Raw genomic sequence first — 22,378 nt, 5'->3', positions numbered from 1 at the left:
AGTGGTATCTGTGAGAGAAGAAGTACTCTCCGTATCGTTATAGCTGATAACTAAGCCTAGCGACCTATCGACACAGCTCACTGCCTTGATTGCAAACAATGCTTTGATCCAAAAGAACGGAAGGGCATGACTGCCAATAGGGTATGCTCGCACTGGTATGCTCCTCCATCATGTTGTGTATAGCAGTATGCGGGGTTGACAAGAGACGGTCCTCTCAATGACTTCAAAAGCATGACTGGTTGTCCGCGGACAGAATAGAGCACTGGCGAGCTCAGTCGAAGGGATTGCCATTGGGCCGCATCGTGCGTCGTCCGCGTAAGCTGCCCATGTCGAAAGTCTCGTGTCCAGTGCGACGGCTGTCAGCACCATCATGTGCTGGAACAGCCTCGACTTGTTCGACCGCCTTTCCCGGTGCCACCTTGCCAGATGCGTCAGTCATCGTTTGTCCGCCTTGCCCAACCATCTCAGATGTAGCTGTCGCAGGTTGAGTCACAATCTCAGCCGCGCCTGCAGGTGCTGCATCGGCGGCAGACGTTGCTCCAGTAGCCGCACCAGTCCCGGTACCCGCTCCAGAACCCAGGCCTGCGGCGTTGTTTGCACCATTACCCATGGCATTACCTGTACCAGCAAGGGCAGAGCCAGCACCCTCTGCTCCGCTGCCAGTTTGATCCTCGCCAAAGTGAACACGACCGCGACCCTCCTCGGCCTGACGGTTCAGAGTGCCGACTCCGCGAAGAGCAGGCTTTGTGCCGGGGGCGTCATTGGCAGGATCGACGGCGGTAGTCCTGCCAAGGCTGTCAACGACCGCCACTGGTACAACTGGCTGTCCTGTTACAGGGTCCACGGCTTGCATAGCAGATGTTGTCTTGGGCGAAGAGTCTCCACCGCGGCGTCTTTTGAGCATGTTCATCAGCATACCCAATGCCGCACCAAGGAGCACGACACCGCCAATGGGACCAGCGATAGCGCCTATCATCTTGTGTTTCTCGTGTTTGCGATCAGCTTCTTGCGCGCACAGGGCATGGCATGAATTTGCGTTCCAGCAGCTGGGGGCAGGATGAACGACCGGTTCCGGATGGATAAGGCTCTTCTTCCTCTTGATGGGAACTGGCGTTTCTCGAATAGCATAGAGACCACTTTCAGAATGTGTTGCCATGTGCATCGGATAGTAAAGACCACTTTGATCGGTCGTTCCCCAGTGCGGTCGCCCAGTGAGGGAAGTCCGCTGCGTGAAGTAGTCGTACATCATGTGTCCGTCGTATGGGTCGTCCATCAGGGCGGGCATCACAGTGGAAATGTTCATCGGCTTCTGGTGTTTCCACAGGCACATATCCAATCGGCACTTGTGATCAGATCTCTTGCATTTGGGCTCTGCAGTGGGTATGGGAGCAGCCAGAGAACTTGTCGAGAAGTGGGTCAAGTAAGCACTCTCTGTGGTGACTACAGCTGGGGCGGATGTCGCTGGTGTGAATATCACCTCAGTTATAGCTCCTGATGGGTAAGTCGTCGAGGCATTGTACGGCAGTGCAGTGGTGCCTACAAGCACAAACGTGCTGGCTGCTCGAGGCCCGGAAGGCGTGAAGGTTACTGCCGGCGTGAAGGGCACTGCTGGCGTGAAGGGCATTGCTGGCGTGGGTATGGTGAAAACCAAGTGTTGGCCATTGATATCCGCTGTAATCACGCTTCCCGCGCCTGCAGTTGGGACGAATGTATAGCCGTCAGAGATGTACTGTGTAATCAGTGCAGGCTGTCCCGGTGCTCCAGTTGGAACAGTGCTGCAAGGACACTGCGGAGAGGTGAGCTTCTGATCTCCATTACGCATGCATAGGATGGCGAGCTGAGAAGCGTGACTATCTGCCAGGTCCGGCTTGAGCAGATCCGCATAATGCTTGACAGCATTCCAATTGTATTCCGGGTGTAACGCGCGGTACATTGTCAGATTCGTGAACCCAGGGCTGGTCGCGTTGTCGTTGAGGGCGTTGTTCAAAGCAAGCAGGCGGTCACGGTTGCAAGCGGTGGTGTCAAGATTCGCCCGAGGAGGATATACCATGGTCATGATGGTGTTGTGGACAATCTGTTTAGATGATCCTGTGATTGGGATGATCTTGTCACCGAGCGACATGACTGTATTCGTGATCGTGACAGTCTGCTGGACGATGGCGGTGGGTACACCTGTGGTAGCAAGAGTGATGGTCTTGGCTACCGACACCTCCTGACTTGGGCTGGATATGACCGACAACTCTTGAGTTGGGCTGGATATGATGGTTATCGTCGATCCGGCGGGTAGATCGTTCGTGGTCTTTAGCGAGCTTGTTGCAGGCGTGAAGGTCTGACGAGCTTGCAGGTGTGCGTCTGTACGTCTGGCATCTGGAACATCGAGGATGTTCGGATTGATGATGCCTGTGAAGCCGGCGGGAAACCATGGTTCATTGATCGTAGCCACCATACCGTCGGAGAACAGGCTGGCCCTCATCATGGTCGGATCTTCGTCCTCGTCCAGTTCGCCGTACAGAGTGGCAGTCGCGGTTTTGTTGTAGATAGTCATCACGAAACCTGTTGGGCTTGTTGCCGTGATTGTACCAGATGCTTCGACCTCCCGACCATCGAGATTGACCGTGGTTGTGAAGGCCTCACCACTTGAAGCTGGGCTGGGCAAGCCAGCGTAGAGGCGATTACGTCGTTCTGTCTGGCTCGAGGGCGTAGCAAGTGCATGAGCCACATTTGTGAGCGCTGGTACTGGAAGGACCATAGTGATGGAGGCGCCCTTTATGCCCTGAGTGGCGAGCATTATGGGAGGTTCGCGGTCCGTGAGTATCTGAGCTCGCCACGTTACGGTGGGCTCGTGCTTGGGTTTGATCTTGGCAGACCACTCAGGCGGCTTTGTTGCTATGGCTGTCAAAGTGCCCTTCTTGAATGTCTGACCGTCGTACCATAAGGTCGTTTCACATTTCTGGCCTTTCGATGGGTGCAGAATAACATCAAGTTGGCATTCCTTCTTTTTCAGCATGTGTAGCGCCTCCAACTCCATGAAAGTTGAGGTCGCTACTTTCCACTTCGGGCCCTGCGTGAGCTGGCCAGTCACGAGAGAGGCTGCCGAAGTCAAAGGAACGGTGTAGCTTCCAGAATTTCCGTGCGCTGATTTGGTAACCACTACCACCGGCGGTTTTTGCTGATAGTTGGTCGAAGCCTGTACCGCAACAGGTAACAAAGGAGTAGCGGACTTGAAGATCGTGATCGCGCCTGAATAACCTGGAGGATCTGTGGCCGTAACTGTCAACGGGCCCTTGTAAGTGAATGGATACACGCTTGTGTCGACGCTGAACGTTTGACCAATGGTGGCTTGCTGCGGTATAGTCTGAACATATGGGTCGGGTTTCTGTGGCTGGAGCTCATCGCGCTCAATTGTAAACAAAGTCTTCTCCATGGTCGCATCTGCGGAGCAGCTCCAAGTCTCGGCATGGTATCTGATGCCTTTAGACGTCAAAGTGACCTTCAATGTCGAGCCATTCGATTGATTGTCTGGTCGAACAATGGCGGCAAGCATGTTCACGACACACGCCTCGTCGTCGAAGTCGGCCAATTTCTCCACGCGATGCCGGGGGTTGATGGCCAATGTGGTATTCAGGAGCATGGGATCCTTCTTGGTTAGGACCGTGATGGCGCTGACGCTGTTGCCACGAAAGAGAGCTTCAGACTCATGATGCTCCGTTGGTTTGCTTTTCTCGGTCCAGTGCCACAATTTGCTCAACGATCTGCCAATGTCTTTGTCGTCATCAGTGATGTCGTAAAGAACGGTCTGCGAGCACGGGGATGTTGCTGGGAGATTCTGGGTGACATTGTCGACGAGATCGTCCAGATAGTTCTGCAACATGACCTCCATGGCCTCGGAGGTCTCGGCGTTGCACTGGTTCTGGAGAAGATCATGGACGGAGCGCTCCACGACCTTGGACTTTACGTCGTTCCCATCGAGAAGGGGCCAGGAGGCATGACGTTGAGGTGAAATGCTTCCCAGACAATTCCTCCAGTAGTTGATGCAACCGCTGCATCTGTCGCGGGTGAAAAATGCCGTGCAGTCATTCTTCACCATCTTGCCTTTTCTGTTGGGAACTTTGACACCCTCTGCTTGGCAGCAGTCGCAATGATCTTCGTCGCAGAGAATACTGTCGTATGCCGAGAAGGAGAGGAGAGTATCAACCTGATCTAGAGCTGGACCTGGACCGGCTCGAGCAACAGTGTTGTCGGGTAGAGGTAGGAGGCTTGAGTCGTGTTGTTCAGATGCATGAGAGAGCACGCATGCTCCCAGGCCGAGCACGAGCAACCACTTGGGCGGCTGCATCGTGCCGGTGTGTCGTCTTGTTGGTTTTGAGCAAGTTCGATGGTATCAAGAGAACAGGAGGTATGGTGAAAGGGTTATCGACAGTTGAAGAGCTGATTGTTGCCGAAAAGTCGTTCGATGAGAGATATTGGTGCAGATGTTGCAGATGCGAGAGAAGAGGAAAGACGAGTCACGGAGAGGCGCAGTAGTAAACATAGCCAATCGTGATGTCCATGTACTATCGTTGTGGTTGCCCTCGATACTGCGAGTGTCGCTGGAAGCGGCAGAGGTATATTGCCGTGTCCAGAAGGAAGGATGGCTCGTTGCGATTCCCCTTTCCAGCCCTCATCGATCCATCAAGGCAGCGATGACGGCCGAGACATTGGCAGTCGTGTTGGTCTCTCAATCCATGTACATGTATGTATCTTGACGCGATTGCAAGCATCAGGTCGATGGTACTGCAGGCGAGGGTGGAAGGTGCCATCGTTGCGGTCGTCACCAGGCCTCATCGTGGCGATGCGCGATGGAAACACACGATGACAGGAGGCTGCGAGGAAATCCACGCTGCCATGCGTGCAATGGTGAGGTTGATAGCGACCTCGCGGACGAAGTGAAGTGAGAGAAGATGGCTGATCCCAGCAGAGCTTCAATGTTGCCGTTGCTGGGCAACACGGCCAAAAGAAAGGCCCGCGCCAATGGACCGTCGATGTCGCGTTGAATGAATGTGCTGGGCATTGCGTACATGTGTTGCATTTGCATCTGCAGTCATGATTAATGAGTGAACGAGCAGTATCCATATTCGCACTCAGGTGAGTCCGTAAACGACACGAGTCTTTCCAACGACGTGACTGACAGTATCACTGCAAGCGAATTCACAACTCAACAACACTATCTCACCATCGACCGTTCGAATAATCAGGGCTTCAGAGCACACATCGACATTCATCGCGCGCATCCCGACTACCAGTCGCCATGCGCTGCTTCTGCTTCGCAGTCCATCTCCTGCCCACGGGCCTCCTCATCAGCGTGGCAGCGGCACTCCAACTCCCCGACCTGCAGCCATTCCTCTCAGCCCTACCCAATCTCCTGCAGGACTGGATTCCACAGGCGCTGCAGAATGACACAGCTCACGAGCTGTTGAAGAGACAATACAGCAACACCTGCCCGACAGGCTTTGCATCGTGCGCCAACCTCGGCGCGCCCCAGCTGTGCTGCATGTCCAGCGCCGTCTGTTCGGCTGACTATGCTGGGCACGTTGCTTGCTGTCCCTCGGGCGCAGCTTGTACCGGCACGATCACGGGTATTGTATCGTCTGGCACGATGAACGGCGATGGTGTCATTGTAGGAGGAGGAGCTGCGGCAACGGGCACATCGAATGGTGGTGGCCTGGTTGGGGGCCCGAGTGCCACAACCACGAGCTTCCAGTTCGCGAGCAGTACACAATCGAACAATGGTGGCTTGGTGGAAGCTACGACGACAGGGAATGGCTTTATCGTGGCTGGATCTAGCACAGTTGCGACTCCAGGCGCGGGCGTCAGGACGGCAGATATCGTAAGTGCATCAATACCGTTGATCTGTATAGCGCTTACTGATTGGACAAAGCCATATGCGATCAAGGTCGTGCTCAACATGTTGGATTATTTACCAATCTAGCAGCATGATTACACCCGAGGATGCACAGTACGATTCGCCCCAGGCACAATGTAATGACTGTACAGGACGACATGACACGTCGACGACGAAGCAGAGGCGTTAGCATCGACTTATGACTTATTGAAGATGACCATCGACTACGAGTGGCCTTGAACGTCCCGCGTTACATAAAGCTCCTCCAAGTACTTCTCTTCTTCAGCTGTCAGCGTCTTGCCTCGAACTTCCAGCGCCTCGTCAATTCTCTCCACACTGCTGAAGCCGATGATGAGACTCGATATTCTCTTGTTAATCCAAGCCAACGCAACAGTGCTCATCTTCCAGCCCTTCCTCTCAGCGAGCTCTTGTACGCGCTTGATTACCTCCTGGTCGCTTTCGCTCTGGCCAGTAGTGAAGATGCTGTTTCGCTGTTCTCCCGCAGAACGAATGGTATTGCCATATTCCGAAGGCGGTCGAGCTAGATGTCCTCGGCACAACGGCGCCCATGGGATCAGTCCAACGCCTGTATCGTGGCAAAATTTGTTCATCTCGCGCTCCTCTTGACGGTACAGAAGGTTGTAGTGATTCTGCATCGAGACAAACTTCGTCCATCCGTGCTTTTCGGCGACAAATTGTAGCTGTGCGAATTGATACGCCCACATCGAAGACGCTCCAATATAGTTGACCTTGCCCATCTTGACGAGGTCGTGGAGAGATTCCATCGTCTCTTCCATCGGCGTGTACTGATCGAAGCGATGGATCTGCAGCAGGTCGAGGTAGTCTGTGCCCAGTCGCTTCAGACTCTTGCCCACAGCATCGAAGATCGCTCTTCTAGAGAGGCCTCCGCGATTGACATGGTCCTTGCTCTCGGCGATCTTTTGCCCGTACATCATACCCCTGGTGCCAGGTTCTTCACCTACATAGCCATAGCACTTGGAAAGAATGACTACCTTCTCGCGAGGAATGCTGTACTTCTTGAGGGCCTGGTCCGCATCAGCACAAAGCTATTCATCGCCCCGCCGATCCCCTCCGACGGCGTTTTAAGCCAGACTGAGACCCACCTTGCCTATGATCTCCTCCGAGACGCCGTTGCTGTATACGTTGGCGGTGTCCCAGGTGTTCAGACCACGATCGTAAGCTGCTTTCAGTATGGGTAGTGAGTCTTCCGAACCCAGGGTTGCCTACAGAGGCGCTGAATCAGTATGTGCTCCCACATCTTTGATTTCGATTCTACCAATCCTTATGCCCAAAGCTCATGGCGCCGAGAATTGGTATCGAAACTCTCAAACCACTGTTGCCCAGACGAACATATTCGGCTTTGGTGGCCGCGATGGACTGCTGCACCGGATCATTCTGATCGTCCTTGTCGGTCATCGTAGAGATATTGCTCAGTTCCGGAGAATCAGACTCGACGTGGCTGGTGACAGGAAGGAGACATAAGTCGGACTATATGTACCCAGCTCGCCATTGACTTTTCACTGCATCATTATCGATCACTGCTATCCAGTATTGAGGGGTCTGAAGGATTTAGCCGGGCCATCGACGGACTTAGCGAGCTAAAGCCAGGACTGAGTCGTTGTTCTTGCTCGCATCAGAGTCGTGCATTATGATTATGACAAGCCATGCCTGGCGAGTCTCCCAGCTCAGTCTGACGACGACGATACAGCAGGGCCGCAAGCTCCCAGCCACGAGGCAGCCGAGCTCTGCGATGGTAGTGACTTGGAAGGTAGCTACGGCAGCTCACGCCAGTCCGTCGCAAGCACAGGTGGTTGACAGAGTTGGACGTTCGATGAGAATGAGCGATACGCAAGCACCTTGCCGATGTGGCTATGTCCACGCATCGCTTTGGTTAGCACGCTGGCAGGTCCAAGCAACGATCAAATGATGTTTGTAGCGAAGACGAAGACGACGAAGATGACGACGACGACGAAGACGACGACGACGACGAAGACGACGACGACGACGAAGACGACGACGACGACGAAGACGACGACGACGACGACGACGACGCGCTCGGCGGCAACGACTCTTGTCCAGTCCGTGCACAGCTCGACCTCTCATGTCATCGTGGCGTCTTCCTTTACATAAACATACATGTACCTCGATGCGTGCTGTGGATCTTCTGGTTCACGTTGTAGCTCACCAACGCCCGCGACTGTTCCAAGGTTGCCAGACGTGCCAGAGTGGCATATAGTGCAGTCTCGTCTTGCCATTGCATCGCGGAGCCTTTTTCGGACCTTGCTCGTGAAGGCTCGCAGCTTCTGCATTGAATGTTTCTGCGTCGGTGCGCGTCATGCATATGGAGAACCAAACGCAGCCAATTGACGTACATGTACACAAACATACATGTACATGGCAGGACGTCTGTCGTCGCTCGTGATAAGAGCTCGCACTCTTCACGCTACACTTTCTTGATTCTTGACAAAGCTTGAGCGACTAACTCACGCATCCTCCTCCCTGAACACCCTCATCCGCGCGAAGATGACACTGATGCAACAGGCCAACGCCCACCGCTGGTGGAAAGAAGCAGTGGTCTACCAGATATATCCTGCATCTTTCCTCCACACAGGAGCAGGAGCACAGCCGGGATGGGGCGACGTTCAGGGCATACTGTCCAAACTGGACTATCTCAAGCACTTGGGAGGTAAGAACTACCTTCGTGTAAAGCTGCGGCCATTGCTGATCCTTGGGACAGTGGATATCGTCTGGACCTCGCCCATCTACATGTCTCCACAGGCCGACATGGGCTACGACATCAGCGACTACAAGAATATCGACCCCAAATACGGTTCTCTCGAAGACGTTGATGATTTGGTTGCCGGTCTCAAACAACGAGGTATGAAGCTCATGATGGACCTGGTAGTCAATCACACCAGCGAACAGCATGCCTGGTTCTTGGACTCCCGCTCTTCCAAGAGCAGCAAGCACAGGGACTGGTATATCTGGAAGGATGCTCGAAAAGACGACGACGGGAATCGTCAACCGCCGAACAATTGGTCTCAGATCTTAGGCGATGCCAACTCTGCGTGGACTTGGGACGAGAAAACGCAGCAATACTACTTGTCTCTGTTTACTCCCGAGCAGCCTGACCTCAATTGGGAGAATCCCGATGTTCGAGACGCTGTCCATGATGTGCTCCGCTTCTGGCTGGACCGTGGCGCGAGTGGCTTCAGAATGGATGTCATCAATCTCATCTCCAAAGACCAGAGATATCCTGATGCAGAGATCACGAATCCAAAGGCAAAATACCAATCAGGACATAAGTTCTTTGCCAACGGTCCGCGGTTGCACGAGTTTCTCAAGGATATGAACCAGAAGGTTCTGTCCAAGTATGACTCCATTACTGTTGGCGAGATGCCGTACGTGACTGACGAGAAAGAGATTCTGCGGGTCGTGGGCGAAGAACGAAAGGAATTGAACATGATCTTCATCTTCGAGATCGTAGATGTAGATAATGCACCAGGGGGTCCTCGTCTAACTCTCCACGAGTGGACAGTCGACGACATCAGGGAGATTGTGTCCAAATGGCAGAACGTCATGCGTGCGCAAGGAGGCTGGAATTCTGTCTTCATCGAAAATCACGACAACCCACGCTCAGTCTCTCGCTACGTGAGCGATGCCACGCAGGAATCCCGCGAGCTAGGCGCGAAGCTTCTAGCCACCATGCAGACAACATTGAGTGGAACATTGTACGTATACCAGGGCGAGGAGATCGGCATGGGTAACGTGCCGTTATCATGGCAACCTGAAGAATACAAAGACATCGAATCCATCAACTACTGGAAAAAGATGAGCGAACTTTGCAAGGATGACGACAAGATGCTCGACTTTGCCAAAGAAGTGATGCAGAAGAAGGCAAGGGACCACGCTCGCACGCCAGTCCAGTGGAACGATGGACCCAACGCAGGATTCTGCGAGAGTGGCATCAAGCCATGGATGCGTGTGAACGATGATTACAAGATCATCAACGCCAAGGCGCAATGGGAGCTCGACGACCCCGGCAAGCTGTCAGTCTTGCAGCACTGGCGACGTGCGCTCGAGAACCGGAAGAAAGAGAAGGAAGTATTCGTCTATGGGGACTTCAAGGTGTTTGATGACAAGCACGAGACAATCTTCGCCTATCGTCGAGCGAGTAAGGAGAAAGCTTTCGTGGTGGTGCTCAACTTCTCCGACAAACAGGTCGAATGGCAAGTTCCGCAGGATGCTCGAGTGCAGAAGTGGGTGGCGGGCAATTATACATCAGGGGCGCCAGGGCAGGATGTCTCGGCGGCCACCATTCAGCTGAAGCCATGGGAAGCCATTCTCGGCGCAGCCCACGTTGACAAGTCTCTGTCCATCCACGCGACTTGCTAGTACTTCCACGGACAGCACTGGTGAGACGAACGGCCCGTCAGCCAGTACGTCTCGATTCGTTGTGCAGTTTCGGTTCGTTGAGCTATGTATAGCACATGTATCTGCGATGTGTGACTCGGAGAGATCGATTTCGGAGTGAACGCGGGTTTCTCTCACCTAGCTTGCCCAGCAGATCACCATATCATCTTCAGCGCCTCGGCACACCAGGGCTTGCCTGTATGCATTCGCCTTGCAATATGCTGAGGTTGTCCTGGCCACACTCGCTGTTCAAGTAGATTAGCAATCGTCGTCGCAACACGGCACGGAAAGACGGAGTAACCACTCCCATCAATGTCAAGGATGCGTCTGCTCTGCGATCTTCTCCATGAGCTCGTTCGCGGGAATGATCTGGTCACACCTCATGTATTCTGTGGTTCCTCACTGCAATCAGTCATACGTGTGTGAACAGCTGAAGTCCGTCTGCGACAGCATAAGACAGATATGACACATATCTGGAGCCATTCCCTGGACTCTCGCGTGGAACAGACTTTTACCTGTTGAACCCAGTACTATGCTCATATAGTAATACGGCCCGTCTACGAGGCCCTTGTTGATGTGTAGAAGATGATATCAGCATCGCTTCTTCCATACTCATCACGTCCTGGATCGATGTGCCCTCAATCCACGCGCACGGCCCTACCATGAGCACTTTCATTCTTTTCATCTGCACAGATTGCAGTCTAGTCGGCCAACGACGTGTGCCGCGACAGGGCGAGCGCTGTACACGCACTTCGGCGGAGATGCTCTACCAAGCTTCTGGGAAGACGGCAGAAAAGGCTGACAAGGCTCCTCCCGCAATGGCCGAAACGTGATTAGTGCGGCTGATGTCATCGCGTGTGCGAGGCTCTGAGCTCAACTTGTTTGTGGGAACAACAGCACCATTTTCCCATGCCATACCCACATCCCTTCACATGTTCGACGTGTCATTTGCTCACGGCTCCGATCTGGCGTCCTGGGTCCCGGGGATGTGTGAGATCTCTGACCATCGAGCCGCCCCAGCATCTCACCGACCATCGACTGCCCGGACAAAGCACGGCGTCGGCACCCTGATGGCCAATTCAACGTTCCTCATGATTAGTACCAATTACCATGTCTGCCGACCGCCGACTCGACGAGTATATACCGGCCCACGGCTGCCCTTGAGGTGAGTCGGTCGTTTCTGCTGCGCCTTCCTCCCACCCATTTTCTTTGGGCATTGCTCGTCTTGATAACAACATGTCTTGCGCTCTGGAGCGCGTCAGTACGCGCCAGACATCCAAGGCAGCGACATGTCTGCCGCTAGAATTGCAGCAACTTGTCTTCAGTGATCTGGACGTCAAGTCGTTCTTTGCTGCAAGAAAGGTCTGCAAATACTGGAACTTCGCATCGACAGACGCCGTACCTTTGGCCAAGCAACTACGAAAACTGCCAATCCTTCCACCCGTCCAAGCATCTGACGCCGATCCAAACGAGCTCGAGAATCTTTTCGACGAAGCCGCGCACACGCTCATGATCGGCGTGAAACCCGAACGAGCATGGGATACGCCAGGCAGTCTTACACGCCCAGCAAAGATGGGCTTTCCCATTACGCCACGAGTTGTAGCTACGAGCAGTGGTGACAGAACTGTGACACTCAGTGGTCGGGAGATAGCTTTGTTCGACACCAGCGGGGAAATGCCGCGGTGTATATCTCAGAGACCATTGAACGACTTGAAGGAAACGATTGGCAGCGGGCCTTGGCTCAAGGTGCAGCCCAACTCATATAACGAGCTTGCATTGTCCTCGGATGGGCGCCTGCTTGCTGTGGCACAAGAGAGGACAATCCAAATTTATGATCTATTGGCGGAGCCGGACAGCTTCTCAATCAATCGGTATGCTTCGTCCGCCACAGGGCACTACATCTGCGGTCTCGACTTTGAACAAGATGATCATGTATTGCGAGTACGCTTGAGTGGAAAAGGAACTGTCCTGTATCTTGGCACTCCTGCAGAGCGACGAGGCAGCAATGCTACCATGGAGCACTGGAAGAGCAAGGCAGGCCTGAAGCATACGTTTCTGGATTCTTCCCTGCTGTCAATCTTGGATGCATCGACCGATCCTGGTCAAATGGTACGCATCTCGGGTGTACAAATTCTCAAGCTTTTTGAAGACGGATGGCTATTCGCCGGGCAGAGGCATGGAGGTGGAGAGAGCAGCCATTACATTCTCGGCCATGTCAAGACGAGCGTCCTCGACAACACAGAAGTCTTGGCTGCCGAGTCAAGGACAGTGACTGTATTGGCCAGGCTTGAGAGCTATCTCAGCAGTTGGGACTTTACCTTGGAGGCGTCATTTGATTGTGGTGTGGGAATCTGGGAGAACATGCCTTCAGCCCACGAGCACCATCCTCGCTTCACCATCAGCGCGGACAACAGTTTTCTGGCTCTTGCAGAAAGAGATAAGAAGAGGATAAGGCCAGCCCCCCTGACACAGTTGTTCGTCTATCGTTTGCCGCAGCTCTCGGCGGCGTCAATGGCGCGCGTCACTCCAGATGGTCAAGATCGCTGGGTGGTCAAGTGTGAGTCCCTGGGCAAGCTTGAAAGTGAGCAGAAAGGCATCGTCGAGCAAGCAGCCGTCGTGTCAAAGAAGATGAAGTGGACCATTCCTCGGATACCACTTTGCTTAAGCACTCTGCAAGGCGATGTTACAGACCTGGCCTTCACGACCATCGACCGCAGGACAAGCTCAATCAGCGCGACGACCGTAGAGACCACTCGGACCTGGTTGCTACACGAGATGTAAAGGGAATCGGCCTACTGAGACTTACTTTGTTGTAGCAGGCGTTCTCCTTCTTGGCTTGCATATAGATACCCCAATACATTGCATGATATTTTTCCACCTAGGCACCGCCGGTAAACGGATGCTTGTGTCGTCGCACCACTACCACCCCCGACTGCACGGCAGCAATCCGCGGGATTAGCTATCAGAGGGCAAGACTAATGCATTGGGAAACAGCAGCAAAAGCCTACCAATGGAAGAACCGTGAAACTCTCCACAGTGCCGGATCGTCGGAACTTGAATTGCGTTTTGGCAGGGAGCTCATGACATACAAACCCATGGAGCTCTGGACATCGCCGGAAAGCCGTACGCGCGAAAAAAGCTGCAGTAGGCCTGCACATTCGGAGCATAAAGTGTCCGCAAGAACCGCAACGCGCAACAAGACTCGTAAGTGTCGACGATTCTGCGAGGGGTGGCTGTGTCAACGCTACTCTCCGGCCGTAGAGCAGGATCGCTGCATCGAAACGTTCGTTCGCATGGTCGCCCCACCGCGCGGCTTCGCGTGGAAAGCAGGGGGCTGGGTCGCGGTAGTTGGGGGTTCCTTCCTGAGTTGTGCACAAAGCTTTGGATGGTCTTTGTCGACTATTCATACAAGGACGCTTCGAGCAGGTAGTAACACATGTGTGAAGCGTACTCTGGATCGCGGCTAGAGGTTGACATAGAGTGATGATGTTGGACAGGCTAGCCTGTAAGCCACAGTAGTGATGCGAACTCACTCTTGGCACGCGGTGTGCATATATACCAATTCTGGGGCGTGTTTCAGCCATTGTTCGCTGGCAGTACGTGCACGCTGGAGCGAGACGTAAGAGCCGTCATATCCCACGAGTGTACTCTGAGCCCAATCGTGCTCCGGCTTGCCAGATAACGCAGGAGCTGCGCAAAGGCAAGCTGCAACATTCAGGAGCTTGTCGCATGGTAGGTCTAAACGTGTCATCGTATTCGTGCAAACGAGTGCAATATTGTGGTACTCGTTGGGAAGGTGTGAGAGAAGCGGCTGAGAATGGGGCGTTGTTGCCCTAATGGCTGCGCATGTTTGACAGGCGCTGACCAGTGACCGAAGGAACTAAGATCGCAGCACTAACGGCAAGACAGCCCTGTGAAATAGTACATTGCTGCCAGACTGATGGCTCCGAGCAGAAGGCAAGCAATCCTGCGACGTCGATCCGCTGATGTCTGTTCCACCAAAGTCAGCGCACACGACCCCCCAAGACAGAGGGATTGCCACCTACATGAATCGAAGATCGATGCTCCTTCACCTCTCGCTGATACGGATCCTCACTGGCTGTTATCGATCCTTTTTCCAACATGTTGCCATCTACGACCGGGTACTCCAGATTTGGTATTTCTGACAGCGCGACGATGGAGCGCATTGTAAGTGAGAAATCGCCACTTTGAGAGCCAAAGAAGCTGCTTTACGATTAATATCGCCTTCACATGCGTTGAGGGACGTCTTACCTCCTCATCATGATGCTCAGTCGCTTCACCTTCTTTAGATTGATGGGCTTGGCATCTTTCTTCAGCCTGCCACGGTAAGTCGCATTGAAGCTTGTCCACGGGATGAATATCTTGCGGTCTGTCGCGTGTCCTGGTTCATCCTGCGGAGGTATCTCAAAATCGCACTCGTAAGATACTGTAGACTGCTCCCGCCCAGTGTCTGGATCTCGAGGAAGGAGTTCATCCTTCAGGTTGAGCGTATAGCGCTTCTGAGCCCAGTCATTAGCGGCCTTTGATGGAACAGCTATCGTGGCATACATACCTTGTCTCCTTTGGAGACCAATATCTGTAGACCGGCGTAATCGCTCAAATCCCATTCGCGATCATCTGTCGTCCGTTGGCTGCCTTCGAGTCAGGGAAGAGGTTCCTTATGGCAGCAAGGAGCGCATTGGGTAGCCACTCACCTGGCGAACCCGGCTCCTCCAAGGGTTTCGATGTCCAGATTGCCATGGAAGCGGCCCACTGTGTCCGAGCACTCGAGATATGACTATAGGGTTCACACATGAGGACGAATCCGCGCTGGGCGGGTTCTGGAGCTCAAAGAGCTGGACTAGACATACCTGGGACTTGCCGCCGCGCACCCTGTCGTCGCTTGCAGTCCAGTCGTCTGACGACCATGGTCTACGGCGATATTAGCAACATATAATGAGCTGTCGTTTGGTGTAGTCAAATGCTCACGTGGCCCCGCCGAAAAGCGTGTACTCCTTTCGGGGCTTTCGGTCGATGAAGTGCGCCATGTTGTTGATGTCGCCGAAGCGGTGTTGATGATGCACCGAAGGATCGACTCGTGGACTGAGCCACGCTCGGTACGCAAGCTTTTGGCAAACGCGGAGGCCAAGCCAAACCATTTGACCCTCCTACATACTGCTGTCCTCGCCACCTCAAACTACACTGAATCTTACGCCGTCTACACTCCATGCTAACGCCCAAGGTAGGGCACTGAGAGCAACAGTGACAGAAAAGGTGCGGAATGCGAGATGCCAAGCTACATTATTGGTCCAGGTCGAAACCGCCCGCAACAGGCCGGTGGTGAGCACTTCGATCAGAAAGTTGCGATGCTTGCGAAGATCTGCGATCATTAGTCTATTGCGGTGCCCGCCGAGTCGGTGCAGAGCTGATCCTTAGTGCGACTTCATGTGTACGGTGTACCCTCTGTGCAGCCTAGTGGAAAGCGTGCGTACCGCGATTGCTTGTGACAAAGCTCGGTGATAGGCACCAAACTCCATGCACATGCACCGCGACCGCTCAACGCTTGTGCCTGCAACGGCACAAGCCGCTGGACGAAAGACCTCCCACTATCGGAAGCCGCGGCCGGTACCACGATGAAACGAAACAAGGAAGAAATGGACCAGTCATGTCGCCGCAGACGGCGTGCAATGCTTCTTCGTCTGCTACACGCAGGGGCTTTCGGTAATCTACCGCGTTTGCTGACTGCTATCAACCGACAGGCAGCGCATGGCATCACTGCCGATACGGCCATAGCCAGCTCGTTGCCTAATTCCACAATTCCTCCCATTGATCCCGTCTAACCTGTCCTCCTGACAGAGCCTGAACGCCTGCGCTGAAAACCGTACAACAAAAAGATCACAAATCATATCACAAATCATCTCATTGCCCCTCCCGTGGCAGAGTTAAACGCAGAGTCAGCCTACGATCGTTCCTAGATGGACAAAGGTGGAGTGCTGCGAAGCGAGCCCGGTGTTCGCGGATAGTCTGGTGGAGATCCAGCCTGCCAGTGCTCGGAAGACGAGTCCGAGAGTGGTGGTGTCTGGCCTTGCTGTCAGCCCCTGCGCGTAGGGAATGTCTGACTCCGTGGGTACGAGGCTGGTGGGTGTCTATGGTGCGTACTCACATAAGGAGGAATGTCTTGATACGACGGCATCTCATTGATTGCAGCATAAGACATGCTGAATGGGTTGATTTCATCATCACCGTAGAACTCCTGCTTTATAGGTCGTGATGTTATGCTCGGGACAGCGTATGTCTGTTGCATTCCAATTGAGTATTGCTGATAGATGGCCATATCGGCGGCGTTGGGTGGAACGGCGCAATACGATGCCGGGGCTGGGTAGGTGGAGTAGCTGACAGTTTCCGTAGACGGCATGGAAGCGTACGAGAATGGTGGAGGCGACGTGGACAGTTGTCGCGTGTATTGTTGAGAGAACATCGATCGATCGTCCGAGGGCAGCACGTACTGCTGCGTGAGGGCTTCCGGCGTTCGTTCTCGACTGATCCTGCTGCTGTTTGATCGTTGGCGTTGGATACCGCCGAGAGCATGGGCTGGCGACAGTCCATCCGATTGAGGCAGTTCCTCGTGCCTTTGCTCTGGAGAAGCGGAGCTGGAGCCTGCTCTTCTCTCAAGATCTTCTAGGCGCTTCTTCAGCTTCTTGCCTGTGCTATAAGTCAGAGAGCCAGGCAGGAAGAGTCGACAGCTGTTAAAGCTTACGATAATTCCGCTGGGCAATGCGGTTCTGTATCCTTCTTCGCTCGGCAAGGTCTGAGATCTTCGTCCAGTCCTCGTTGGGGTTTGCACTGGCGCTGAATGCACTGCTGGTGCTGTGTGCTGTCGGGTAGTGCTTCTGAGGAGGAGCAGCCGCATACTGCGGGTAGGTGTAGCTGGAGTGCCGCTGCATATTAGGTATGTCGTACATGCGGAACAGCTACACTAGGTGAAAAGATTCGATATAGGTGATCGATAGCGTGGTCCAGGCTGTTATAGAGAGGTAGGCACAGTAGTGAAACCGGTGAGGGACATCTAGGCTCCATATATCAGGTCACCTAGAGGCATAAGGATCTCGGCGGATAGGATCCCTGCACAGGCTCCTGGGCTTGGGCCATGTGTCCGCTGCCGCGCTTTCGGATCCCTGCAGCGTTGCTACTATCGTATACGGATGGACCGCTTGCAAGGCGCGGCGTCCGCTCTCATGAGCGAGCCGTTGGCCTCTGCTCGGGGAGGCTTGCATGCATAGCGCATAAGGTGTCGAGCAAGCGAGCTACGGAGCAAGTTAGCAAACCCCGCCGTGTCCACAGCAGGGCTGAGAGGTGGGTGACCAAGCTCCAGGGCGCCAGCACGTCGTTTGCGAAGTGAAGGACTCGACGCGATTACAAAGGCCCCCATCCCATATACGAGAATAGCCGCAGACAGAAGTCGTGGTCGGTTTCTCGCTGCCAAGGGCATTCTTTGATGAGTCGGCGAAGACAACGCCAGGAAGTTCCGGAGATTGAAATTCCGCTTCCAGTGCCTGCTGCTGTCTGCCCACTGCCAGATTGTGCCAGTGGTGCTGCCGGATGCCGTGGATGCTAGTCTTTGGTAGATACATGTATGATACGACTGTAACGAGATGGCGGAGCTCGTCCTAGAAGTCCGATCATCTGGTCAGTCGATGTGCTTTCACATTTACCTACATGATTGATCATGAGCAGAGGACGCCTTTGTTAGACACCCAACTGTCGTTGCTTGGCTAAACGAAGCCTACGCACGAGTCCATGTCGCGCGCCGAAGGACGCCTGATGCCCAGACTTCGCACTTCGCGTTCTGCTGCATGTGCCCTGGTTTCCCCCGCTGCACGCCTTGCAACACACCGCTCGTGCGCAGCAGCAGCAGCCTCGTCGTTCTCCTGATGAGATGATTCCAGTAGACGCCATGCACGAGCGCATTGCTGCGCATACCGTTCAAAGGAGCCGCACACCCTTGTTGCTGCCGAGCGGTCAGCCCTACAGGACCGAGTCGATCAATTTGCAGGTCAGCACTCAGCAGCAGAGAGTCTGAGAGAGAGCGCAGACGAGAGAGCCGGTGTTTTGTCAGCAGCCGATTCCGAATATAGTCGAGCAGTGGGCACAAGTCCTAGTCCAACCTCCATGTCGGCTGCTGCCGGTAGCGGTCGATCACGTTCAGCAGCAAGAACAAGCATTTCGGGTGCTCACCTCTGCCGCCTGCGCTCTGACCAGCCGTATGCCACGTGGAAGCGACCCGGATACGGCGGAAGTGGATGGTGGGACGACTCAACCACGAGTGCTGTTACTACATGCCACCAACACCATGTCGACACTTTCAAGTTTCACACTTCTGGTGCCATGTCTTCGTCGCACCACTCCCATCATCATGCTGGCTGCCATTTGTTCCAATGGCACCGAATCCGATACCCAGCCCCAATCCTGCTAGAAGTGCCGCACTGGAAGCCCTATCCTGCCTAAACGTGCGCATGTAACACTACTCTCTTTTGGCAAGCGGTGGTGCATGCACAACAAGCTCAGCCGCACTGCTGCTCTGGAGACATTCCATTTTGGCCAAAATAGGGCTTCCAGCGCGAGGGGTAGCAGTTGCGATTGCTAAAAACTATTAGCGAGATTGCTAAGTCCGTCGCGGTCGCTGCTGTTGTGAATCATGGTGTGTGATTGCTGTGCTAGGAACCCTAATACTGTAAGGAGTAGCTCGCATGCACCGAACAGGATAGTCTAGAGAAAGTTCCTACGTGCGCACGCGAGAAGAGGGCAAGCTGAGCTGTTTGAAAGTCAATGGCTCGATCAATCTTGTTTGTCGACTGCTTGCACAGCACCAGCAGTTACGCGAGTGTTCCCGACTGTGGCCTTATCCAACTGATTGGGCGTCTTGGGAAGATCGGCGTCTCCGTGCGGTTGTGACACCAGCAGCCAGCACAGCTCATTCCCTACACGGGTTTAGAGGTGAGGGATGCGGAGCAAGCGGTCTCTGAGGCTGAAACCGCATGCCATTGTTCCCCGACGACAAGACAATGCGAACACTCAGTCGAGCCACCTAGGGCAGGACGCTTGAGAAGCCACCAACGGTCCCATAAGCTCGCAGGTCAATCTCTAAAGTTTGCTTCATCACGAGCTCTCGGCAACGCATCAGTCCTTTGCCTGTATGTATAGCTGAAGACTGAGCTGAAAGACTTGGAAGTGCAGCTCTTCGGCGCCGACCATGATACTGCATTATCGCCCATTCGCGATGTGCAACTGCAAGAGCGCCGACTCTGCAGCTTCGGGATTGGCTCAACCGTCTTGGAGACCTGCAGGAGAATTACCGTGCTTGGGCCAGACCTTTCCACGTGTTGTAGCCATTTGCTCATCCGAGGTTGCACCAATTCGTGTCTGGCATAAAAGCGACATGTTTTCGCGAGCTCTCGGCTTCAACTTTCCCATTATCGAAAGAGGCCGAAGGACGGTAAAGCAAACATTTCTCGTGATGCGAGTTTGCAGCAGTATCGGAATACACTTCGACCAAACTGCAGAGCTCGCCTAGTGTAGTCTTCCCGAAGCATAACAACGTTGCCCCGAGTGGATGACTCCTGTGGCAGCTTCGCAGGCAGCCTCGACTACAGACTCGCCGTTCACTGACCGAAGCAGCGACCATTTGAGACAGCCACGCGTCTATACTTGGTTCTTGTGGTAATATGAGACAATACGAAACAGCTGAGAGCTTTTCTTCGGATCGCGGTGAGCGAAAGTGGCTGGCCTGAAGCTGACCAACACCGAACACGATCCCCCTGTGACCTGGTGGCGATTACTCTGCCAGTTCGTGCAGTCTCCGAAACCTGGCGTACGAGAGTCTCTGTGGTATTTCTGCTAGTTGAAAAGGTATCATAGCAAGCTATCGTCAGCAATCATCTAAGTCGTCCTGAAGCGTGAGCAGAGTTCTGTACATCCTCCAGCGTCCATTTCTCGTCCTCATAAGCAGCAGCTGCCACCTCTGTAGCCTGAATCTCTTTCATCCGGGTCAGCGCTTCGTCGAGATCGATTCCTACACCGTACTGCTCAATGGAGTCCTGTGCACGAGGTATGCCGATCAAACCAATGTTACGCGGGACCACAACCTCTCCAACCGCGAAGCAGCCGAATGCTACCAGCTTCTTCAGCCTTGGACAGCTCGCGAATATGCCCGCGACCACAGTGTTGTCAATGCAGCCGCAAAAGCTGACGTTGATGTGCTCGAGATCTGGGTAAATCTGGGCACCGTTGAAGACATCCATGAACGCGCGTAAGTCAATGTGGCGACAAGATGCGATGTCCAAATGCTTGAGCTTCGAGCCGGAGTGTGCCATCAGCGCTCGAAATCCTGCTGAAGCGAACCCAATCGCGTCTTCCGGGCCTTCTGGGTTGTTGTTGTCCATATCGCGGGTTGAGCTGAAGTCGACAAAGGTCAGCGGTTGATTCGCCCAGCCTGTAAACAAAGCTTCGTAGCCTGCGTCCGTGGCAGTGTCGTTCTCGCTGAACCTCAACTTAGATAGTTGAACACAGGAGTTGTGCACCGCGTCGAGCACAGAATCGTCGGCATCCAAGAACTTCTCCAGAGAAAGGGTACGAAGTCCAGACCCGCGTTTCGTAATGAGGTCGACCCAGGTCTCGACAGAAACCTCCTTATTGAGCAGCAGAGAAAGATGCTCGAGATGCGCCACATCGGATATGGCTGCCACAGCATCCTCGCCGAGTCGACGACAAAGCTTGAGCTTCAGTCGACGGAGGTTGGGAGAGTGCTTGACCATGTCCCTGACTGTTTCGTCTTCGAACGCTGCATCGAGCCATTTGAGCTTAACAGCCTCGAGTTTCTCACCTGCCTCGCGGAACAGCCTCGACCACATTTCATTCGTCACGAGGTTGGCAGCATACATCTGCAGATGCTTCAGACCGTGGCACTTGTCCAACATGTAGTCGATGCCAGAATCCTTCATCTGACAAGCATTGCCCAGAACAAGCTTCTCCATCTTTGGCACCGTTGCGAATATGCGGTCGTAGTCTTCTGCCTCGAGATACGCTGCATCATGCACAATCACTGCATCGTGATCGGGCCGGAGGAAGAGCGGGAGAGTCTTTGGCTTCATCACTCGCTTCTTTGAGAAGATCTCGCTCAGGCGCTCAAGCACCGGTTGTGGCATATCCCCCAGCTCTTCTACGTCTTCGTGGTGCTGTGCAACCTTGGCCAGACATATCTGCTGAAGTGTCTTAGCTCCGCCGACTGCCAGGCCGTCCAAGCGGTCACTTTCGACCTTGCGCCGCTTCCTGCCAGCAGGTTTGGCTGTGGCTTTCTTCTCTGCCTTGATGTCCTTGGCCATCTCTTTCCCGCATGGTGTGCACAACAAGCCGCCATCTGGGCCCTCTTTGCTGTATGGTGTGACGGTAAATCGCTTGTTGCACACGTCGCAATGCTCGAATTGTCCAGGCAATGGCTTCGATTTTTTGTACATGTCCCGTGCAAAGTCACCTTCGTACTCGTCATCGTCATCGGAGTCATCCTTCTTGGACTTCTTCTTGCCCTTCTTCGAGGCAAAGGCCTTGGCCTTCTTGATCTTGTCGATGGCCTCTTTCTCGTTGCGCTTTCGCTTCTTTGTCTTCGCTTTTGCGCGTTCTTCCTCTTCCGCCACCTCGATCGCCACTGCGGCAGCTACTGCCTCATCATCGTCGTCGTTTGGTGTCTGATTGGAGGCGCCTTCTCCAGCGGTCTCATCTACGACTGATTGTCTCTGGCGTCGCTGGAAGTCCTCACGGATTTGGGCTGCTGAGATGTTGTTGGAGGCCAAGAAGTCCGTCAATGCTGATTGCGGACCACTGATGCGGTTTCCTCCTCTTCTGCCCGACATGCTGGCGATATGCAACACTATATTGCGGTGGTGGAGTTGTATCGGAGGAGGACTGAAGTCTAGAAGGAAAGGCCAGGCGCAAGCGGGAGGCGACTGAAGGCTCCGAGACCCTGTGGTTTGGAAAGCGCGACGCGCCAAACACACGCTAGGAACGCGAAAC

General features: G+C 54.0%; 8 protein-coding genes across 8 annotated transcripts; 3 read left to right on the top strand and 5 right to left on the bottom strand.

Moving 5' to 3' along the window:
- Positions 1-271: 271 nt before the first annotated feature.
- CLAFUR5_00682 (uncharacterized protein) lies at positions 272-4,336 on the bottom strand (the record flags this gene model as incomplete). The annotated part of the gene is made up of 1 exon (XM_047899830.1): positions 272-4,336. One exon carries the CDS (start codon positions 4,334-4,336, stop codon positions 272-274), a length of 4,065 nt encoding a protein of 1,354 aa, XP_047756083.1.
- A 951-nt stretch (positions 4,337-5,287) lies between these two features.
- On the top strand, positions 5,288-5,968 carry CLAFUR5_00681 (uncharacterized protein; the record flags this gene model as incomplete). Its single annotated transcript, XM_047899829.1, has 2 exons — positions 5,288-5,866; positions 5,918-5,968. The coding sequence occupies 2 exons, from the start codon at positions 5,288-5,290 to the stop codon at positions 5,966-5,968; spliced, it is 630 nt and encodes a 209-aa protein (XP_047756082.1).
- A 137-nt stretch (positions 5,969-6,105) lies between these two features.
- On the bottom strand, positions 6,106-7,318 carry CLAFUR5_00680 (Aldo-keto reductase; the record flags this gene model as incomplete). Its single annotated transcript, XM_047899828.1, has 3 exons — positions 6,106-6,927; positions 7,006-7,125; positions 7,253-7,318. The coding sequence occupies 3 exons, from the start codon at positions 7,316-7,318 to the stop codon at positions 6,106-6,108; spliced, it is 1,008 nt and encodes a 335-aa protein (XP_047756081.1).
- Positions 7,319-8,425: 1,107 nt separating this feature from the next.
- Positions 8,426-10,297, top strand: CLAFUR5_00679 (Alpha-glucosidase; the record flags this gene model as incomplete). Its single annotated transcript, XM_047899827.1, has 2 exons — positions 8,426-8,588; positions 8,640-10,297. The coding sequence occupies 2 exons, from the start codon at positions 8,426-8,428 to the stop codon at positions 10,295-10,297; spliced, it is 1,821 nt and encodes a 606-aa protein (XP_047755298.1).
- A 1,254-nt stretch (positions 10,298-11,551) lies between these two features.
- CLAFUR5_00678 (uncharacterized protein) lies at positions 11,552-13,096 on the top strand (the record flags this gene model as incomplete). The annotated part of the gene is made up of 1 exon (XM_047899826.1): positions 11,552-13,096. The coding sequence occupies one exon, from the start codon at positions 11,552-11,554 to the stop codon at positions 13,094-13,096; it is 1,545 nt and encodes a 514-aa protein (XP_047755299.1).
- Positions 13,097-14,209: 1,113 nt separating this feature from the next.
- CLAFUR5_00677 (uncharacterized protein) lies at positions 14,210-15,474 on the bottom strand (the record flags this gene model as incomplete). The annotated part of the gene is made up of 7 exons (XM_047899825.1): positions 14,210-14,305; positions 14,362-14,539; positions 14,588-14,835; positions 14,889-14,967; positions 15,031-15,113; positions 15,187-15,247; positions 15,305-15,474. The coding sequence occupies 7 exons, from the start codon at positions 15,472-15,474 to the stop codon at positions 14,210-14,212; spliced, it is 915 nt and encodes a 304-aa protein (XP_047755306.1).
- Positions 15,475-16,286: 812 nt separating this feature from the next.
- On the bottom strand, positions 16,287-17,277 carry CLAFUR5_00676 (uncharacterized protein; the record flags this gene model as incomplete). Its single annotated transcript, XM_047899824.1, has 3 exons — positions 16,287-16,394; positions 16,479-17,017; positions 17,073-17,277. 3 exons carry the CDS (start codon positions 17,275-17,277, stop codon positions 16,287-16,289), a joined length of 852 nt encoding a protein of 283 aa, XP_047755307.1.
- Positions 17,278-20,247: 2,970 nt separating this feature from the next.
- On the bottom strand, positions 20,248-22,218 carry CLAFUR5_00675 (DNA repair protein rhp7; the record flags this gene model as incomplete). Its single annotated transcript, XM_047899823.1, has 1 exon — positions 20,248-22,218. One exon carries the CDS (start codon positions 22,216-22,218, stop codon positions 20,248-20,250), a length of 1,971 nt encoding a protein of 656 aa, XP_047755304.1.
- Positions 22,219-22,378: the final 160 nt, after the last annotated feature.

Source organism: Fulvia fulva, chromosome 1 (genome assembly GCF_020509005.1).
Source record: "Fulvia fulva chromosome 1, complete sequence".
Classification (NCBI taxonomy): Eukaryota; Fungi; Ascomycota; class Dothideomycetes; order Mycosphaerellales; family Mycosphaerellaceae; genus Fulvia; species Fulvia fulva.
The sequence above is the reverse complement of the archived record's forward strand: the minus strand, read 5'-3'. Positions and strand labels throughout refer to the sequence as shown.